The following is a 21,641-nucleotide window of genomic DNA, read 5'->3' as shown; positions in this document are numbered from 1 at the left end:
TGGTTGAATATATCAGATTCTAATTGTATAGCTAGGTATCATATCGAGCTATAACATGAAGGAACTAGACCTGCTGGGAGAGGAAGAGAAACAAAGTTTAAGTTAAACAAGCGGAAAATCTTCAAGGGTAGATGGGTTTCCAATCAGTAAGTTCATAATTTAATCCCACTCAAAAAAGTTATAGCATCCGTTGCAAAATTGTCTTCTCTTATAATATGAAAGAAAGATATTCAAAATAAATCTAGAGCTTCGTAATGTCTTTGTCATTGGAAAATTCTATGATACAACGCTCTATAGTACTGTGAATAGTTACTATGAATAGTAGTAAAAAGAGCTATAACCTTAGTGAACAGTAAAACAATGAAAAAATGTGAAATCTAAATAGTAAAAATTTATTACTTTTCTATTATGAACTTATATTTAATTTCCTATGAACTAGCTTTCAACATGCCAATAATTTTCACCTAACGACATTTTTCTCTAAACGGTTACTTTTCTTTTGACATAATCACTGAAAACAATAAACTTAGGTTCTAATAGTGAAAAATAAACACATATGAAACATGCAAATTTGACTAAATGTGCATATGCAAGGATAGAAAATTTCATGCAAAACTAAATATTTTTGCGACGAATTTTAGGGCACCAGATAGAGTTTATTTATTCAACATAAATACAAATACAAAACTCAGAGCCTTCCTCTTACCTACTCATAATTAAAATACAAACTTATTTGAAGAAAAATGCACTCCACATCAGATTTATATAGTAGAAGATTATTTCACACAATATTAAGCACACTCACACTCAAGTTATGCTATACACTCTTATTCTTAGAACACTTAGTAGAATGTCACTCTTTCTTTATGAGACTATGCCACGATCTTATGATTTTTTTTTCCAACCTTTGTTTTCCCAAAGAAGCTCATACTCTTTATATAGAGCTCATACTCTAAGCTTCAGGCCGAACTCATTTTTGAAAATGGACGACAAAGAATCTCATTTTCTAAAGCTGGTTTTCATTATGTGTCGACAAACTATTTCACAAAAGTAGAAAGAGACCCTTTATTGTTTGGATGTGTCGGCAGCTCACGTTCTTTATTTGGATGCGTCGGCGGCTCACGTTCCTTGTTTGGATGTGTTGGCAGCTCTTACTTTTCCATCATGTTTGTGATATTATCATATTCATCATCTGCACAATCATAATCTGTCAAAAGAATCTTGGTCTTCATGGTCATTTTCTTGCTATGTGTCTTATTTTTCATCTAGATTTGTGTCATAGGGAAAATGATAACGAATCATGTATCCTTTCTCTTTCTCCACTTTCTTTAGCCATGTGGTAGTTTCTGGAGTTCCATTTATTTCATTTCTCATGATGGTAGAGAAGAAATCACATGCATCTGGTGGAGGATGATTGTAGCATGTGAGTATGATTTTTTCTCCATTGGCTAAAAGACTGAACTCATAATTCCATCGAACCATGTTTTTGATGCACATAATGGACATGGATTTCATCCACGGAATGTTATTGTTGGGATTACAATTTTTTCCTGAATCTTTTGAACTCTTGATTGGACCATGAATAATTCTCACATAGTGATATAGAGAAATATAATTTTTGCGTCCATCCAATACTTTCCATTCCGGAGGGGTAGAAATGAATTTCAATCTCAAGATACATCCATTTGGAAAAATGTTCTTTACTACCACAGCTTTTGCTTCTGAGGGTATTCGGCTTGAACATGTACAAGATATCTCCCATAATATGGGCCAGAAACTATTACCAAGGTTGAAGGAAATTACCGTCTCCGATTTTATAGTGAAATTCCCACCAAGTTGACTTTCCATTTCTTTCCTATCTTCTTTCCTGTAATGAGGGATGACCTTTAAATGGCAAATGACATTGGCATCATGCATTTTAAGCTGGCAATATACCAGATCATTGTCCCAGTATAGTTGACACATTCTTCTGCTCAACTCTATTAGCATACACCTTCAAGTTATGCTCTCTAATATATTCCTCTTCTCCATCTGAGCTTTTAAGTTCTAGTGAATCTGAATCAGATCAATTTTCAAGAAAATTGAACTCTTCTCTTGGCTCAGTGTCTTCTGATTTTGTAATACCCTGAAATTTAATATTTACTATTTAGTACTCTAAGGTTATATTAACTTAGAATTAATTCAATTTTTCTTCTAATATTTCTCTTTAAAAACTAATGATTCTAAGGCACATACTTTCAAAGATAGATAATTTCTTTTTGTAAGTATTAGACCACGATTTGAATACGTTAGCTCACATTATTGCGTATACTCGATACTTTGTAATCGAGTTTAAGACTACTACTCATGGTATTATTTTTATGCATTATATTAGTATTAGATAGTGCAAATATATTGAAAACCTTATGAAAGGAATATACTAATTTCCTTTACTTTTTAGAATAACACATATAAATGTGTTTGTTATATCTACATGTATATATATATATATAATCTTTATGTCAATATGTTTTGAACCTAGCTGATTTATTTTTATATTTTCCTCCATCACACTATTTTTTTTGCCAACAACCACACTAACTAGCTAGGCCATCACTCAATATTAATTATTGAGAATGGTATGTGAGAATTGAACTTTTGTGTTCATTCTTGGCCTATTTATAGTTGTAAGCTACCTCAAGTTTTCTTCACACTTCAAAATCAAAAATCATGCAAGTCTAGAGTTCCCTTAGTTGATAGAAAACTCAACCATCCAATGTTTCTCAAACTAAAATTCTAGCATTCACTCTTTCTCTCTTAAACAAGTTCATTCTTTACTGAAGTACTGCAACTTTGGATCCACATCAAAATCTTCCTTTCACCCCTGAAACTTTAAAGTAAGTACATCTTACATCCTTAAAAATCTTTTGCCTTTTAAGATTTATCAAAATGCATAACTAATGATAAAATGGAAAAGATCATGTTTTTGTAAGAGTTATATTTTCGTATTTTATAACATCTGAGTTTGTCCAAGGTAATAATAAATTCCTCATGACAAATACTTCAATTTAGGCTTTTGAATCACTCAAAAATTTTTAGAAATGAAGAAGCTATGGTTAATCAAAGTTGTTAATAAACTCACTGAAAATCTTTTATAACACTCACAACTTTAAAAACTCATATCTCACTCATTTCTTAACCATTCCACAAAATTTATATCAAATTAAAGTATAAGACCTATACTTTTAATCTGGAAAGTTTCAGAAGAAATGATTAAATTTGTGTTACAAGTAGAATACGTAAACATCTAAGATGATAACTTGATGATCGGTTTTTGCACTGCTACTGTGTTTGAACTTTTTTGGACTCAATGACTTTGAACTGGACTATATGACTTATCCTATTGGATTCCTTACGAAAAATCCTTGAACATAGACTCCTCACTTAGCTAATTTGGACGTTTATTAATTGAGTTATCAATACGGAAAGTTGACGGACTTTGACACTATTATTTGAATGACAATTGCTACTTTGGACAAAGACTTTCCTCATTATGGGAGAAATGACTACTAATCCTTTGACTACTAACTAATATTATCTAATTACTTTTAATTTAAAGTACATTTACTTTATTTGTACATTTACTTTCAAATTTAATAACTTGTTTATTTCATGCATACACTGAGTTATTGATTAGTATTTATATATTGGTGTAAGATTATATATATATATTTAAATAAATAAATATATATATATTTAGTCTTTAAATATTGTCTTAATTACTAAATTTTTTGATATTCTATTGACGTTATTGAGTTAGAGGTGTGAAGCCGTGTGATTAGTACTACCCCGTGCTTAAGTGAATTGCTGGTAAAATTGTTTGTGCTTTGTGAGTTAGCCTTGGGCTCTAGTCCCTACAGATAGTGCACTATTATATTAATAAGAGAATTGACCTTGAGTATACATATTTTGGTGTTGGCCTCGGTATGCTGAGACTTATCCGTGTTTTGGGTAAACGTGAACCCTAACATGTGACTTTGTGATTAATTACCAGTTTCTTGAAAATTCACACAATTGATTGAATATATCAATGCTGATATGTATATCTATATGCATAAGTTAGAATTCGTGTGACCAAATACATCTCGTCTTGATACATTTTACTTGGTTGTTCATATTTGAATTTGTCATTAGCCAAATTATTATAAGAATGTATTATGTACTTACTGGGTTTGTGTTACTCATGATGCTACACAATCTTATTTTCAGGTAATAAGTAAATGCTTGGGGAATGTGATGAAACTGCTAAATAAAATGATGGTTTTCTTTTAGTACTATTTCAAGACAATAAATGCGAGACTCATGTATCTTCGCTAAATTTTAATATTTTTAAATCTGTTGTATTATAAAACTCTGATTTAGTTTTTCTAATAAAAGTATTATTCAAACATATATTTATGTCATTTTTATTGAGAAAATTTTATTGGTTTTAAGATCACACCTCTAATTCAAGAACCATATTTCCATATAATAGTGGTCTCGGATTTGGGGCGTGACAGATTCCTTGTTTGACACTATCTCACTGTGATATTTTAAATGACCCTTTAGCAGCAAAATGGGTTCCAAAACGGGCTTGTAATCACCACTCTTCGCTGGCGACCTCTGATATTGATCCGTAAATTCTTTTTCAGTGACACTTACTACTTCTACAAGGCGAGATTCCCAGAAGAACTTGCGATTCTTCTCCAAACCAATCATTTGTGAATTTTGAATAACAATTTGCTGAGAAGGAAATCATTTCCAACCAACACATCAGCTCCCTGGCTTTCACATTGACAGATAATCTTGAATATAAAATTTCCTCCACCTAGGAAAATATTAACATTTTGCGTCATAGTGTTCATGATGATCTCATGTTCTCCCATATCGACTCCAGTGACTGATTTTGAAGATTTTTCCCAATAGTCGTTTGGGATGGCATACCACTTGACAAGTGTATATCTTGAGCCGTTGTCTACGAATGCATGCAGGTTGTATTTCTTGTATTAGGAAAACTTCAATCCTATGTTGATGTAGTTGCTGAATCTGCTAGTTTGAACTTGCTTGACGTGTTCTTCCTTTTTTTCTGTAGTTAGCAACTCTATGAAAGGGTTAATTCTTTCAATGATAGGTTCTCTGATGAGATAATGAGTTTTGTTAGAATGATATTCTATTCATTTGCTGGTATTAACAGATTCTGTTATTTCCTTTTTCTGACTTAATGAAGTAGGAGTCCCTAATATCTTGGGACATATGTTTTCAACTCCCCTGAGTTGTTTCTTTATAGTTTTTGATTTCATGTTCTCTACACATTGCATTCTTAGGAGATCACTGACTCTATCTGCAATCTCTCCTACTGTAAAAAAAGATTAAGAGATTTTTTTCTAGAGACTGTGCTACTACATCATTCCAGGGTTCTTGTAGTTTCATGTAATAGGTTCTCACCAGATCTTCATTATATATGTCTCCGATGGTGCAGTAGTAATTTTGGAACTCATTGGTGTACTCCTCAAAGTATCTCATGTTGCAGATACTTAACTTTTGAATGTTTGCCCTGACCATTTCCTTTGCCTGCTCTCTATGTCCAATTATATCTCCGCAGAATTGTGCATATATCAGACATGCAAAATCTAAAGGATTGTTGGTTTCAGCCAACTTAGTTGCCCAATCAGGCCACTATGTGCTCCTTTTGAAGGATCAATACCACTTTTGGACTATTCCGGTCAATGTTGACTCATAATAGGCATGATTCAGAGTACTCATATTTTGACAACACCAAGGCTTGGGTTAATCTCAAGTTAGTCACTCAATTATCTATGACTTTTCTTTTGTCTCCAACCTGGTCTAAATCAAGATATACTCCTCTTTCAGATACCAACTGTCCCCATTTTGGTTCAGTATGAATGAACTTTTGAGAACTCATTTCTCCAGGTTTTCCTATAGGGGCTATTCCTTTGGGAGTTTAACTTTATTTCTTCTGAATATCTTAGTAGGGTAGTTCGTGATATTCTGAACTACTGTACTTCCTTGAGGGGGATTTGCCATATTTACATTTTCTATATCCATGTTAGAGGATTCACCAGATTCTGGTTTAGCCTCTTGATATGGAAGAATCTTCCTTCTTGGTTTTCTTCTTATCTCAACCTGTGAGATTTTTTGCATGATTTCTCCTAACTCTTTTGCTGACTCACACGTTTCTGCTTTTGCATAAGACTCTTGAGTCTTTCAGCTCCAAGCATCTTTATTGGTCTCTTTTTATCTTCTTCCTCGAATGATTCTTCAAGGAATGTAGATGACTTGGTTCCCGAAGTCTTCATAACTGGTAAATGAATGTCTATGGAATTGTAGGCTTATCTTTTCTCCCATGTCTTCATAGATTGATGCTTTGGTATTCTCAATTTACTTGACTAGAGGAGTCAGGTTTAACTCTCGTGGAATGCCACCTCATTTCATTTTGTAACATGCTTATGCTCGGTATAATTTTTGGGATTGGTGATGATAGATGTAGTGAGTCCGGGACTGTTAAGGAATTTAGTATCTGGGACAACATTCGAGCTCATGTGCTTAAAATAGATTCGGTAATCTATGACAAGCTCTATCATTCCATTTTTCATAGAAATCATGTCTGTCTTGATTCTCAACCTGAGGCAGTGTGATGCATCTCTGAAGTGCATAGTGAAATTTAGAAAAACATTGAAGTACGCAACATGATTTCATAGAGAGGCTTCCACCGTTCCTAACAGGCTTTACTCGAAGTCTGTTATCTTATCATCTTGCAAGACACATAAGACAGAGCAGTCTATTCCGTTCTTGGTTAGAAGTTTTATTCCCACTTGAACCGAACTGCTAATGTGCATGTATGAATAACTTCTTCGAATTGCTTCACTTACTTCCTTATGAGTTATCAACCTGATATCAGTTTCTTCACCTGTTGTTGGAATGGTTAGTTCAAGAATCTTGAACTTGTGAGAATCTAAAAGGAAAGAACCTCTCTTATAGATTTCGTTGAATCTGAATTTATGAAATGTAGCATTCCGTACACTTGATTCTATCTAATTGTATTCAAATTCTTGAGCATTGATGAGTTGTATAGGAATTGTGCTCATTTTGTTGAATACTCTGCTCAACATCTTCATGTTCCTTCTCTTAGTGGAATTGGAGGATTTCCATGTAAAAAGCTTAGGTTCACTAAACTTAAGTTTACTTTCTTCTCTTGGGTAGGAATGTAAGATCACCTTACTTGCTACATTTTGAGCTAGTTGTTCTTCATCAGTGTTCTCTATTCCAGCTTCAGCTTTCATATTTTCTATGTTTTTTTTTTTTGCAAATGGGAGAGTTTAAGGTTCAACTCTCTTAATCGTCCTTCCAGCTCCATACATATCTTTTGAAGATATGTAATATTATAATTTTGCTGATAAATTATTGCTTTCAGATTTTCAGCAATGGCTTCTGAGGTAGGAAGATATAAGTTTTTTGCTTCTTTGTCTCTTTTCTTGACTTTTACCTCAACCATTTGGTTCATCCTATTAAGACGATAAAGGCTTTTGAATGCTCTTTCAAAGTTTATTGAGCTTTTCTTAGTTCAAACGATTGCTCTTGGATGTTATTAGCAAAAGTTTCTGTTAGAACTAACTTCTTTTCTATGTCTAACAGATATTGCATTTTTTTTATTGAGGTAGCCAAGCTTTACTTCAAGCCTTCAAATTCTTGTGTTTACTTCTTCAAGTTGATTGATCTTGAGATGAAATTGGAGATGAAAACTCTCTTAGTTGTACAAGCAGCTTCTCTGCAACCTTGTTGCTGGATATATGATTTAGAAATTCTATCAAACTTGGCCGAGTTGGGTCAAGATTTTCAACTCCTATCTCTAGTTGAAGATATGATAATTCGTCGTAGAGTGTATTCAGTACTCTACAAGCGTACTCTATCGCGTATTGATCCTCCTAGATATGTTTTGAATGAAACACTATTGCCACCTATCAGAATCTTTTGTAATACAAAAGGACTAATAATTTTTTTGGTTTGGATTCTCTTTTGTTAGTTGAGATAAGCCAACTTTGTGGCATAAGGCTTTTAACCTACCTGCTTTTGAGCTAAGCAGGCTCTGATATCTGCTATAGGCAGATCTAACTGATGCTCAAAATGTTTACGGGTCTTTGATCTTCTTCAAAAATTTCCTCGAGGACTCTAGTTTCGTAGATTCTATGTTAGACTCTATAGATAATATCCTAACAATTTATGGTTTTTTAGGAAGGTTATCTTTATATCTCACTAATTTTTTTTATATTTTTCCTTTTCTTCTTGGGGTTCTTTTAATGAGATTTTTGCAAAAGCTAAAAGTTCAAGCCTGGAAGCTATTAAGTTTGCAATAATGATAAAGAAATAATTGTTTACCTTCGAGTATATAATGAATTTATATATTTGTAGTATGTAAATAAACAAACTCAGAGGTCAATGCCTACCATGTTCTGTCAAAAATATATATACTTAAATAGTACTTAAGATAAAATGCATAGGTAAATAGCGAATATTACATATAATACAGCGCTGCACTTGAGACGAACCCTTGTCATCCTCTAACTTAAACCCTTAAGTCTAAATCAATTCAAACAACAGTAAAATGATTAGAAATTTAGAAATATTGTGTTAATTAACCTAAGTACCTAACCCTATTATAAGGCGCACGCATGTACTGTGGAACTGGAAACAGGCAGGAAACATTTTCATCATTATTGGTTTTTGTTGCATCATCTTCCTTAGTAGAATGACCTCATTTCCAGAGAGAGAGAGAGAGAGAGAGAGAGAGTACAGAGTCAATTCACATTATTTCACATTATGAGCAGCCAGCTGCTAGGTGTTTGATGACCAATGTTGCCCATTCGGTTTGGTCAGCAATACATTTGCAAATGCAAATAGTTTTTCTACACTGGTTTTCCTATCAACATATATGGACTCCCATCGATAAAAAAAAACATATATGGATTCCCAAATCAATATCTACCGCCAGCTTGCTTGCTAGGTAGCTAGTTTTTTCTTTACTTATATGTCAGTATCGATCGCTGATTATTTAGCAGTTCGTTCTTCTCAGATACTCAACGTCTTCCCTACTTACAACCATAAGTTTTGTCCAAATGTCCAGATCGAGCTATGTTTCTTTTCTGACATTATTTGTCCCAAAATGACTCGCGCGACTTATCTGCACAGATAGCGATCAGTTCGTGTCCATAATGACTTCAAAATTTCGTTTTCTTGAGTGATTCCTTTTTTGTTTTAGAATGGTTTTCTTGAGTGACATTCAAGTAAGGAAGAAAAACATGAAATACTTTGTGCCACTTCAATTCAAATCAGTTGTTGATTAGTCACCTGGGTGATTGTTTAATTAAGGAATATTCAATCATGATAAAAAAAATGTCGCTATGTCGGGATGTACATATATATCCACTATACGTTAATTTTATAGCAAGATATTCAATCAAGAGTTCAAGATGTTCAAATACTTTAATTTGATCCATCGAATAGAAATTATAACTTACATGTACGACATACCTTTAAACTTGAAGCCACTCGTCACGTAATTTAGCATCCAAGTCTTCAAATTTAGATATCAGATTCTGGAACATTATATTAATTAAATCCTAAATCATCATTTTCAATTAAATTCCCCTTATCTTTGTCATCCGAACACGCACTAGCTAATCCTTCACTCATAACCCTAGATCGATCATCCACGAAACACGTACTAACTAGCTAGGTAGCGAGCTAGCTCTACTTCAGTCTCATTTTAGACTAATTACGTATATATCTCAAAAGGAAAAACAAAAAAAATAAGTCAATAATAAACTCTTGCCCTTTTAATAAATAGAACCGAACATAGAGATGAGCCGGTTCCAAACCCCTTTAAAAAAAATAAAAAAAAATAAACTCTTGCCCTTTCCTCCTCTTATATACTAGAAAACCCCTTAAAAAAACACAGAATTCTTAATTATTAATTCAGAGCTAGTAAGATACGGTAATTTACATCATCAAGGCGAGTTTATTATATCTAAAGGGCTAGTTAGGCTGCTTGAGCGTCTCAAGCTTGCTTAAAAGATACCCAAATGCATGTAGCCACATTGTGTGAATCTAAGGAGGAATTGTCATAACTTGAATCGAAGCTTTCATTTGGAATTAGTACAACGTAACAAGCTTAACATATTGTGTGTGTACTAATTCAAGAAAACCAGAAAGTACGTACATTAATCCGAGTTCGTGAAAACAACATTTGCTATATTTGCCAAAGGAAAAATAACTTTTTAAATCAAGGTTAATTATACATATATCCACTTCCCGCTACGCAAGGATAATAAAAATGCTCACAGATCCAAAACATACATCGGTTACGGGTAAGCAACTAAATGTTAAGTTAGACAATTCCAAAACAAGATCATTTCATGCCGCCTCATGATGCTGATGCTCCTGCTGCTTTATTTATGTACACTGTATTTCGCAGAACACTTTGAATAATTAATTATTAGGATACCTAATCATATTTGCCACTCAAATCTTATACTCGATCTGATGTTTATTCCATTGTGTACATTTAACGCACAACAGAGAGATGCCTGATCTGTATATCTATTTCATTGTCCAATTGATCAGGTCAACGTACTCAGATTGCAAACTTCTATTTTGTTTCTCAACCGGCGAAATTCCAGTACGCACACGTACATGCATGCATGATATGGACAAATTATCATATAAAAACTGACTTGTTTGATCCATCGTGATTCGTGATAAAAATCATACGTACGTACAATGTGGCTAAAAATTATGGTATTTGTATATTTCTTATATATTTATCTTATTACATATCGTTGCTTTGAGAGTATATTTCCTCCCAAAAGTGGAATAGGTTTCCGAAGCCGATTTGAATCGTTTTTAGTTTTATGCTTTGCATAATTGCATAAAGATCGATCAAACTCATCAATAAACAATTGCATAATTGTTTGTGTTATGGACCAACCTAGCTCGCACACTGCTTGACAAGACACATGCAGACATGCAGTTCCCACTTATCCAATTTCTTTTTGTTAATGCATGTCTCATGTCAATGAAATCTTCGCTGTTCAATTTCACTTTCACACACTGAATGGAACTCGACTTTGGCAAGGTGTCTGGTATGGAGCTAGTTTCAATGAGTCTTCCGATAGAGATAATTCGTTTGTGCCACCATTTTTGTATTTATTACATATGAGATACGATGTCGTAATTAGTCTTAGAATTAATGCATAAATTGCTTAGTTTTTTATTAGGCTTCCTTTATGCAAGTTGATTGGTTGCAATGGAATCTGATGATACTTGTTTTAAAAGGATAATTGTTTGCCCAGCATCTCTTCTATTTTCAAAAATCATATAGCATATTAGCATTCACAGTATTCTTAATGGCAATATATAATTTCTCGTACAAAGACTGAAATAAAAATTTCGGCAGATGTGGATGATAATGATTTGCCCAAATCCTACTATGAGAGCCTCTCTTCTCTCTCTATTGCTGCTCCTTGCAGCTACCATCTCATGGCGGTCTTACGGTCACAACCCAATTTCAAGTCATCTTCATTCTATCTCCCTCACCCTCTTTCTCTACTACCAGGAGATTCACAACCTCCATAATTTTGATTCTCCACTTGCTCTGTTGTGCGGTGACTCATGGAAGGATAATTGGGATGATTGCATCCAGATTTGGTACAAGAGGAATAATGACAACATTCCCATGTTTATTCTATGGCGGCGAAGCTACAAGATTCACAAGGCCGACTATAGTGCAAGGACAATCACATCACGCGGAGGCGGCTGAAGCTTCTAGGTTGGAGCCTCTAGGTGAGAGATATCAATAACGCCATCACCGAGGGAAGTGAGCAAACCATCACCTCCAAACTTGGTTTGCTCACTTTTCTCAGTGATGACGGTATTGATGTCTCCCACAAAGGTAGCGAACGAAGTTGATGGTGGCCGCCGAAGGGTGATCTGCGGTCGTTGCAATCTCAAACTAGACTTTCCCATAATTGGGTTTGAGCCTGAGTCTAAACTCAAATTTTCAATTTAACTATTATACATGTCTATTACTATGGTGTAAGTTGTATAGACGTAGAATAGGTATTTTAATTTTTTAATCAGGAAAATTTAAATTTCTAGAGAATAGATATATGTGATGGGTCGGTAAGAAATTCATGTGGTGATTTACTATATGAGATAAACATGTGTTGCAAGAGCCTTGATGACTCATTGACTTACACAAAGCTAGTTTGATGTTCATATAGCATGTGGGTGCAGCTTAGTTTGAAATGAAGAAACAAACCTATAAACATAGGTGGGAAGGTGACAGCAATATTTGAAGATAGAGGACAATGACAATAATTTTTGAAGATGGATGAAGTATGCATTAATGAGCATGCAAACATTGAACTATGAAATGAGGAAGACATTTGACTTTGCTTCCAATTGCATGTTACTTGCATGAGTTGCATAACATGGTGCATGGAGTCATTTGCCTATATAAGGACATGAAGATTGCAACAAATAGATCACAACAAGACAAAGTACAAACCATAGAGTGTTTGTGTGATCCTCACTTAGATAGCTTGAGAGAAAGAGTGAGAAGAAAATTCATCTTGAGAGAGAGAGGTGTGTTACTACTTTAGTTAGTCTAGAGTGAGTTTTTATTGTAATCACATTATTTAGTATAGTGGAAGAACGCACAACTGCTGCCCTGAGGACGTAGGCTTATTTGCTGAACCTCGTTAATTATCGTGTCTTCTTTTATGTTGCCATTTCCGCTAATCACACTAGGGGTAGGAAAAGTCAGATCCTGAGATAATCATTTATCTATCGGCCTTGTATTAGGCAACCACTACTTTCCCAACAAGTGGTATCAGAGCCCGGTGCTCATCGTCTGTGGCATCTGGTGGTGATTAAGATGGCAGAATCGTCGTCATCATCGGCAACAATGGTTAAGTTGACATCGTCAAATTACTCCATTTGGAAGCCCATAATGGAGAATATCCTTTACAACAAGGATATGTACGAGTCTCTTCAAAATGATGGAGATAAGTCAACAGGCAAGACCGATGTGGAATGGAGCATCATGAACAGAAAAGTTGTTGCAGGAATTCATCAATGGATTGATGAAAGTGTTTTTCATCATGTGGCGCAAGAAACTAATGCTTCCTCAATGTGGACAAAGCTTGAGTCCATGTATGAGCGAAAGACAACACAAAACAAAGCCTCATTCATTCGGCGGTTGGTGAACACGAAGTACAAGGATAGTCGTAGTGTTTCGGAACACTTAAGCAAATTCCAAGGCATGGTGAATCAATTGACGAATATGAAAATGGGGCTTGATGATGAGTTGCAAGCACTGTTGTTACTGGGCTCATTGCCAGACAGCTGGACACCTTGGTGGTGTCATTAAGCAACTCAGCTCCTCAAGGCATTATTACATTGAACATTGTAAAAGACAGTATGTTCAACAAAGAAGCAAGGAGGAAGGAGTAAGGAGCAAGGAGCAATGAGCAAGGAATATCGACCGAATCAAAAGCCGTCGTCACCGACAATCGTGGAAGCAGTCGGAAGTTCCATAACCGAGGGAAAGGAAAAGATCGGTCAAGGGGCAAGTCCAGCCCAAAGAAGAATATCCAATGTTATCACTGTGGCCTAAAAGGTCACATGAGGAATGAGTGCATGAAGCTCAAAGAAGAGCTAGCTGAAAAAGGTGGTACCAAAGATACAACCCCTACCTCATATGGAGACGAGGTAATCATCATTTGTGGAGATGGTCATGTTAATATGACATCTCAAGATACATGTTGGGTTGTCGATTCCGGCGCATCATTTCATGTAACCTCACGAAGGGAGTTCTTTACATCCTACAATACCGGACACTTCGGTAATGTCAGGATGAGAAATGGTCCAAGGTCGTGGGAAGAGGAGATATTTCTCTTGAAACCAACACACATCACTGCATGGTTCTAAAGGATGTGAGACATGTTCCAAACATGCGTATTAATTTGATCTTCACAGGGTTACTTGATGATGAAGGCTGCACAAATGTCTTTAGTGATGGAAAGTGGAAGCTTAGTAGAGGTCCAAAAATTCTAGCCCGAGGAAGGAAGGAGAACACTCTCTACATGACGTATGCAAAGTCTGTAGTGGGTATGCAATTACACTCGGAGAAGATTCACCGGTAGAGCTATGGCACAAGCGGCTCAGTCATATCAACGAGAATGGACTTTCTATTCTAGCCAAAAGAGAGGTATTGACTGGGGTCAATGTTAAAGATATTTCTCTAAAATGATGTACACACTGTTTGGCTGGAAAACAACACTGAGCGGCATTCCATCGTTTCCTTGCCTCAAGGAAATCCAATGTTTTGGATGTTGTACATTATGATGTGGTGGTCTCATGACCACAAGTACTCTCAGAGGTGCAAGATACTTCGTTACCTTCATTGATGATCATTCCCGGATGGTATGGGCTTATGCACTAAGGACTAAAGATAAAGTGTAGGAAGTATTCAAGAAATTTCATGCCAGAGTTGAACGGGAGACCGACAGAACTCTGAAATACATACACACCGATAACAAGGGAGAGACATGGGGGCGTTCAGACACTACTGCAAAAGTAACGGAATTAGGCATGAACGATCTGTTCTGAAGACACTTCAGCACAACGAAGTGGCTGAGAGGATGAACATAACTATTGTTGAAAGAATTAGAACAATGTTATCTCATGCCAAGCTACCTAAGAGCTTTTGGGGTGATGTTATAATGACTGCAGTTGATGTGATCAACCTTTCTCCCTCAACTCCATTAAATAGTGACGTGTTGAACATGTTTTGGACCGGAAAAGACGTCTCATACAATCATTTAAAGGTATTTGGCTGAAAAGCATTTGTTCATATTCCCATAGATGAAAGATCGAAGATTGACAACAAGACGAAAGAATGCATATTTCTGGGATATGGAAATGAAGAATATGGGTACAGGCTGTGGGATCCCGTCAATATGAAGATTGTCAGAAGCTGAGATGTTGTCTTCTTCGAAGATCAGAACCTCAAAGATACTCAGAAAATTGAGAAGCCTAAGAATTCTATAGAATATCCGATCAGTTCAGATAATGTTTTTTTGCCGATAAAGCAAGGTAGCAAGAGAGAAGCTGGAGATGTCGATGATGCAACAAATGATGGAATGATTGATGGTTCAGTTGATAATACAACTGATGATGAGGAAGTGGCACCACGTCCTAGCAAATCAACCAGGGAACACATAACCTCAAAGAGACACCCTCAAAATGAGTTTGTTACTCTCACAGATGGAGGAGAACTAGTCTTATGAAGAAGCTCTAATTGATTACCACAAGGGGGAGCGGTTGGAAGCCATGCAAGAAGAGATGCAATCCTTGCATGAGAACCAGACTTATAACAAATGGGTGTATATACTGAAGACTGAAGAGAATAACTTACGACCTAGATACAAGGCAAGGGTGGTTGTTAAAGGCTTCAGTCAGAAGAAGGGAATTGACTTTGAAGAAATTTTCTCACCCGTGGTGAAGATGACATATATCTGGGTGGTACTTGGTTTGGCTGCAAGTTTAAAGTTAGAGATTGAACAACTTGATGTGAAGACGACTTTCCTTCACGATGACCATGAAGAGGAAATTTACATGGAGCAGCCAAAATGATTTAAAGTCAAAATCCAAGAAAATCTAGTCTGCAGAATGAAAAAGAGTTTGTATTGACTAAAGCAGGCGCCACGACAATGGCACAAGAAGTTTGATTCTTTCATGATCGAGCAAGGATATCAGAGGACAACTTCATACCATTGTGTATTTGTGAGGAAATTATAAAGTGGTGAATTCATCATACTACTCTTGTATGTTGATGACATGTCGATCGTAGGACCAAATGTGACAAGATTAGCAAACTGAAGAAAGAGCTCAATAAGTCTTTTTCCATGAAAGACTTGGGACCCGCAAAGTAAATTCTTGGTATGAATATTATCCGTGATCGAGAAAACGAGAAGTTGTGGTTATCACAAGAAAAATATATTAAGAAAGTATTGAAGCGGTTCAACATGGCGAAAGCAAATCAAGTTGCTACTCCACTTGCTAGTCACTTTAAGCTCAGTTCAAACAGAGTCTTGCATGTGAGAAAGAGGAGGAAGAAATGGCAAACATGCCATATGCCTTAGCGGTAGGAAGCTTAATACGCTATGGTGTGTACAAGATCAAACAGAACACACGCAGTTGGTGTAGTTAGTCGATATCTGTCTAATCCAGGCAAAGAGTATTGGAATGCTGTAAAAAGTGGATTCTCAAATATTTCAAAGGTACTTCCAAAATGGATTTATGTTTTGGAAGTGGGGACCCTAAACTGATTGGCTACACAAATGCAGATATGACCGGAGATGTTGATTCGAGAAAGTCTACATCTGGATACCTGATTACACTTTCAGGGGGAGCTGTCTCATGAAAATCAAAACTACAAAAATGTGTCGCTTTGTCAACTACAAAAGCCGAGTTCATTGCAGCTACAGAAGCATGCACAAAAATTTTATGGATAAAGAGATTCCTACATGAATTGGGACATAAGGAACAAAAGTTTGTTATGCATTGTGATAGTCAAAGTGCAATTCATCTGAGTGAGAACTCGAGTTTTCACTCGAAGTCAAAGCACATTGATGTAAGGTATCATTGGATACATGATGTGCTAGAAGCCAAACAACTACAACTTGAGAAGATTCACACAGATGACATCAGTTCAAATATGATGACCAAGTCATTACCAAATGAGAAGTTTGAGTTTTGTAGAAGCGCGTCAGGAATGACGCATCCCTCCAACTAAGTCGGAAGGGGGAGATTGATGGGTCAGTCCCTCCTTAATTGGAGGAAGAAATTCATGTGATGATTTACTGCATGAGATAAACATGTGTTGCAAGTGCTTTGATGACCCATTGACTTACACAAGGCTTGTTTGCTATTCATATAGCATGAGGTGCAGCTTAGTTTGAAAATAAAGAAACAAACCTATAAAGTATAAACATAGGTGGGAAGGTGGCAGCAATCTTTGAAGATTGAGGAAAGTGGCAGCAATTTTTGAAGATGGAGGCAGTATGCATTAATGAGCATGCAAATATTGAACTATGAAATGAGGAAGACATTTGACTTTGCTTCCAATTGCATGTTACTTGCATGAGTTTCATAACATGGTGCATGAAGTCATTTGCCTATATAAATGCATGAAGATTGCAGGAAATATATCACAACAAGGCAAAGATACAAACCTTAGAGTGTTTCTGTAGTAATGTGATCCTCACTTAGATAGCTTGAGAGAAAGAGTGTCTCAATTAGTGAGAAGAAAATTCTTCTTGAGAGAGAGATGTGTGTTACCACTTTAGTTAGTATATAGTGAGTTGTTTCTTGTAATCTCATTATTTAGTATAGTGGAAGAAAGTACTACTGCTGCCCTGATAACGTATACTTATTTGCCGAACCTCGTTAAATATCGTGTCTTTTTTTTGTTGCTATTTCTGCTAATCACACCAGGAGTGGGAACAGTCAGATCCTGAGATAATCATTTATCCATCGGCTTTGTATTAGGCAACCACTACTTTCCCAACAATATGTTATGTATCAATTTTGAAATTTTCTCATAAACTCTTGTTTATTGTATTAGCAAAGATATATGTAATGGATATTCTGGCCTTAAAATCGTATGATTTTCTTAAAAAAAAAACATAAAAATTTCGGTATTATAATAATACAACATTCTCATCTCTCTTTGAATATTTTCCATTTAACAAGATGGTAATAATGATTTAAGGTCCTCAGATTAGAAAAAGAAAGGGAATGCTTACTAAGAGAGAATCTAAGATGATGATTAACTGTGGATCGAGCTGTAAAACAGAGTAATGAGAAAGAAATAAAGATAAGCCCCAAAGTGAAGCACCTTATGATCATGATCATTCCCGGGTTGTAATCAACATCCAAGACATGCCATCATTCAAGCTTGCTTCTTGCTCTTTTCTCTTTTTCTTTACCAACATTTATCAAATTAATAAAGATAGATACCCTAATGTCGATCATATACACAACTACTAGGACTACAAGCTACTGAGCTAGTGAGCTCATTCCATAACTAGCTCATCGATCCCTTGTTTCAGTACCAATAAAATGGCGAACTTACCTCATCCCGTCTCCGAGAACCCCATTGATTTCCGTGCCCCGCCACCTTCTCCTGTTGCCTCTGGCCGCCGATCGTCTCTCACAAATGACGATGTCATTACCGAATTTCTCCAGCATTCCCTCAATGTCCCTGACCTCATCTTACCGGACAAATTCTTTCCAAAACAAAAGTCAGCTGAAAATCCCCCCACAATTGATTTTGAAACATTGTGTTCAGGTCAATATGACGATGCTAGAGTTACCAAGATTGCGGAGTCAATAGCAAGAAACGGGTGCTTTCAGCTAGTGAACCATGGAATTTCAAGAGATTTTGTTAGATTAGTGCAGGCTGAGGCCTCCAGGATTTTCCAGGTGCCACTGGAGAAGAGAGCAGACATAACAAGGTCACTGGAGAGGCCATATGGGTTCGAGGAAGGTCACGGTGAGGAGGCTGACACAGAGTTGAGTGAAGAGTTCGTTTGGTGTAGACAGCAAGGTTTAAAGTTGGCAATGGAGGGAATTTGGCCATTTGGGTATTCAAATTTCAGGTAACATTAACCAACTGCTCTAGTGTTTTGGGTAAACAAAACATGTATTGAACTAAAGATGTATAATGGTAGTTTAAATGCTTGACTTGTGCAGCAAGAAACTGGAGACCTTAATGACAGATATTGAGAAGATTTGTGACAGAATTCTACGAAGCTTATTGATGAACACTGAACATCCTTCTGTTTATGGAAATACTTTTGTTCAGGGAAAAGAACTTGATACAGTTTGTTGTTTCTACAAGCACAATCGGAATGTTTTAGCAGATGAGTGGGATAGCTATCTCAGACATGATGTGATTAGGATGCTGATAAGAGGAACTGATTACTCTCATGCCTTGTGTTTGCATCTATGTGATGGATCCTCAGAATTTCATGTTTACTCAAAGAAAGGTTGGGTGTCTTTTCGGCCAGATAAGGATGCTCTTGTTGTTACCACAGGAGACCAAATGCAGGTAAACAATCTAAACTACTGTTGTTGGCATGGTATATATGTGTGTCATTATTGAAGTTCTTTGCATTAGTATCTGCTAACTGGACCAAAGAGAAACCACGATAATAATGAAGCCAGTATGATAATTACTTTGTCCCCAAGATGGCAGATTGATTATGGGGTTATTGTTGTGTTTAAAATTATGAAGAGAGTTGCAATCATCGTATTCGACACAATACGATACGAAGACACGGCAAATTAAATTTTTTTAGACACACGTTAGTTAATTATTATTTTTAATATATATGAATATTAAAAAAATTAAAACATAAGTGATATAGTTTCTTAATTTAAAACATTTAAACAAAAAGTTAAACCAATGACTAAAAATATTGATTTTTGATGAAAGATTAACATTATAAAAAAGATATTGATAAACTTTTTAAAAAATTGATTTATATTCTATAGAACTATTTAGATCGTTATATATGTTAAATTGTGCATAACTATTAGCAAAAGTATTTTCAGTCGAAATGGTGAGGAGTTCCCTATGTGCATTGACAACCCAAGTTCGAATTACACCATGTGCATTTTTATCCGAATTTATCGCCTTCGTGTGTCCAATTTAGAGAATACGCGTGTCCATTACGTATATGAAAACAATGTGTGTCTGTGAGTATTATACGCGTGTCCGGCCGTATTGTGTCTGTATCTGTGTTGGACACGTGATACGTGAGTGAATGCACATGTCAGTGCTACATAGGTTGCAATAAGGTTGTGTTCTACCCAGGGGCTCGGTCCGTTGAACTTAGAGGCCCTGTGCAGAAGTTTTTTTTACTGATATATATATTACTTAATGATTTCAAGAATTTATTGAAACAAAATTGATGAAGATATATAATAAAAAAGAAGAATAAGGAGGAGAGATACAAAGAGAAAAAAGAAAAAAAACGGTGTATATATATATTTTTAGAAATAAAAGAAATGGTGTCTTAAAATACAGAATAGTGTATACATTTTTTTTTTGTTGAGAAAGAAAAGAAATGGTATCTAAAATACAGACAAACAAATATAGTGGAGTTTGAACCCCTTACTATAAGACAAGGAGAGTTAAAAGAGTCTAAGGTATTATCAACTGATATATACATTGGTTTAGTAAAAATATATACCAAAAAGAAAAATATTTAGAGCCCCCCTCGGACGGAAATCAAAAGCCATGTGCGGCCGCATGGTTGGCATACCCTCCGGGCCGCCCCTGGTTCTACCCCTACTTTGTAAAGAACAGGTAGGTCATTATGGATTAGCGTCATGCCATCGTGACAAAAACATTCATTATTTGCGATTCTAATTTTGCAGACAACTTTGGGGAATCAATGCCTAGCAATTATCAATGACACTATTGAGATATATATTCTTATGTCTTCACATTTTGTAACTTATACGTACATATCGTTTTATTTACGAATGCATGCTATTTTGGGCAGTTATATACGTGTTATGTCACTGATCATGTCGAAGTGGTAAAAATATCGAAGGGGAAGAATAGCACGACATATGTTATGAAGAGTTATCGCGAATTGTTGTATTGTACTTGGGTAGTTTAGAAGTTGAATTCTATCAGTGCAAGTTTTACTATCCACTTTCTTTCCTCTTCCAGGCATGGAGCGGAAGCCAGTACAAGCATGTGATAGGAAGGCCAATCTTTAAGGCTGAGAAGGAGGAATACATTTCAATGGGCTTTCTCTATTCACCCCTAAACATCATGACACACTCCCATGGCAACAAGGAAAAGAAAATTTTACTCAGCGAACAGTTCATGGTGGCATTATTACTAACTCTGATCTACCAATTTTCAGTATACTTCTACAGAAATATGTGATGTGTGTTATTCTGAACAAATTATAAGGATTATTGTTTATTCCTTCAAATTCTACAATGATATTAAAATTTCAGTGCTCTTCTTTCTTTACAGTGCTGCATATGCAACTATTATTTCGCACCGCAACAATTTATTTTTGGGCCTAAAGATCGAGTTTCATACTTATGTGCTTGGTATTTACTATTTAGACCGAGTGCAAAAGTGAAACACTGCTTCTGCATCATCGGGCAAATGGGAGTTGTTCCACTTGTTCATATTATAGAAATTCATCAAGCTTGTATTAACAAATCAATAGAATAATATCGCTCATTTTGGTTGAATTTAGAAAATATCATTATATGATCTCAGACCATCACGCGAGCATGATATTAAAAAGTAGAAATGATGGTTTAAAAAATGTTCAGTATTAAATTGGATGGATCCTTTATTTCTCACTGGATGACTCCGCCCAGTATTCCAATTGGATGGAATATCCGTTAAACGATTTCCCCCGAAATGCTCCCTTATTTTCAAGTTTTAGTGGCTATCTGTGTAATTCCTCGGAATACCCCATCAGATATCTTATTAAAGA

At 35.7% G+C, this 21,641-nt stretch overlaps 2 protein-coding genes across 2 annotated transcripts in view; both read left to right on the top strand.

Annotated features, from left to right (window-relative positions):
• Window positions 1–692: 692 nt before the first annotated feature.
• Window positions 693–21,641, top strand: part of LOC126798978 (uncharacterized) — a 187,386-nt gene continuing 166,437 nt past the window's right edge. The window contains exon 1 of the mRNA XM_050526081.1: window positions 693–697. The gene's annotated coding sequence lies outside the window, so the exon portion shown is untranslated. The remainder of the gene's footprint in view (window positions 698–21,641) is intronic.
• Window positions 18,057–21,150, top strand: LOC126798970 (protein SRG1). The gene is made up of 3 exons (XM_050526072.1): window positions 18,057–18,761; window positions 18,856–19,213; window positions 20,849–21,150. The coding sequence occupies exons 1-3, from the start codon at window positions 18,223–18,225 to the stop codon at window positions 21,068–21,070; spliced, it is 1,119 nt and encodes a 372-aa protein (XP_050382029.1). The 5' UTR covers window positions 18,057–18,222; the 3' UTR covers window positions 21,071–21,150.

The sequence above is a fragment of the Argentina anserina genome, chromosome 6 (genome assembly GCF_933775445.1).
Source record: "Argentina anserina chromosome 6, drPotAnse1.1, whole genome shotgun sequence".
NCBI lineage: Eukaryota > Viridiplantae > Streptophyta > Magnoliopsida > Rosales > Rosaceae > Argentina > Argentina anserina.
The sequence above is the reverse complement of the archived record's forward strand: the minus strand, read 5'-3'. Positions and strand labels throughout refer to the sequence as shown.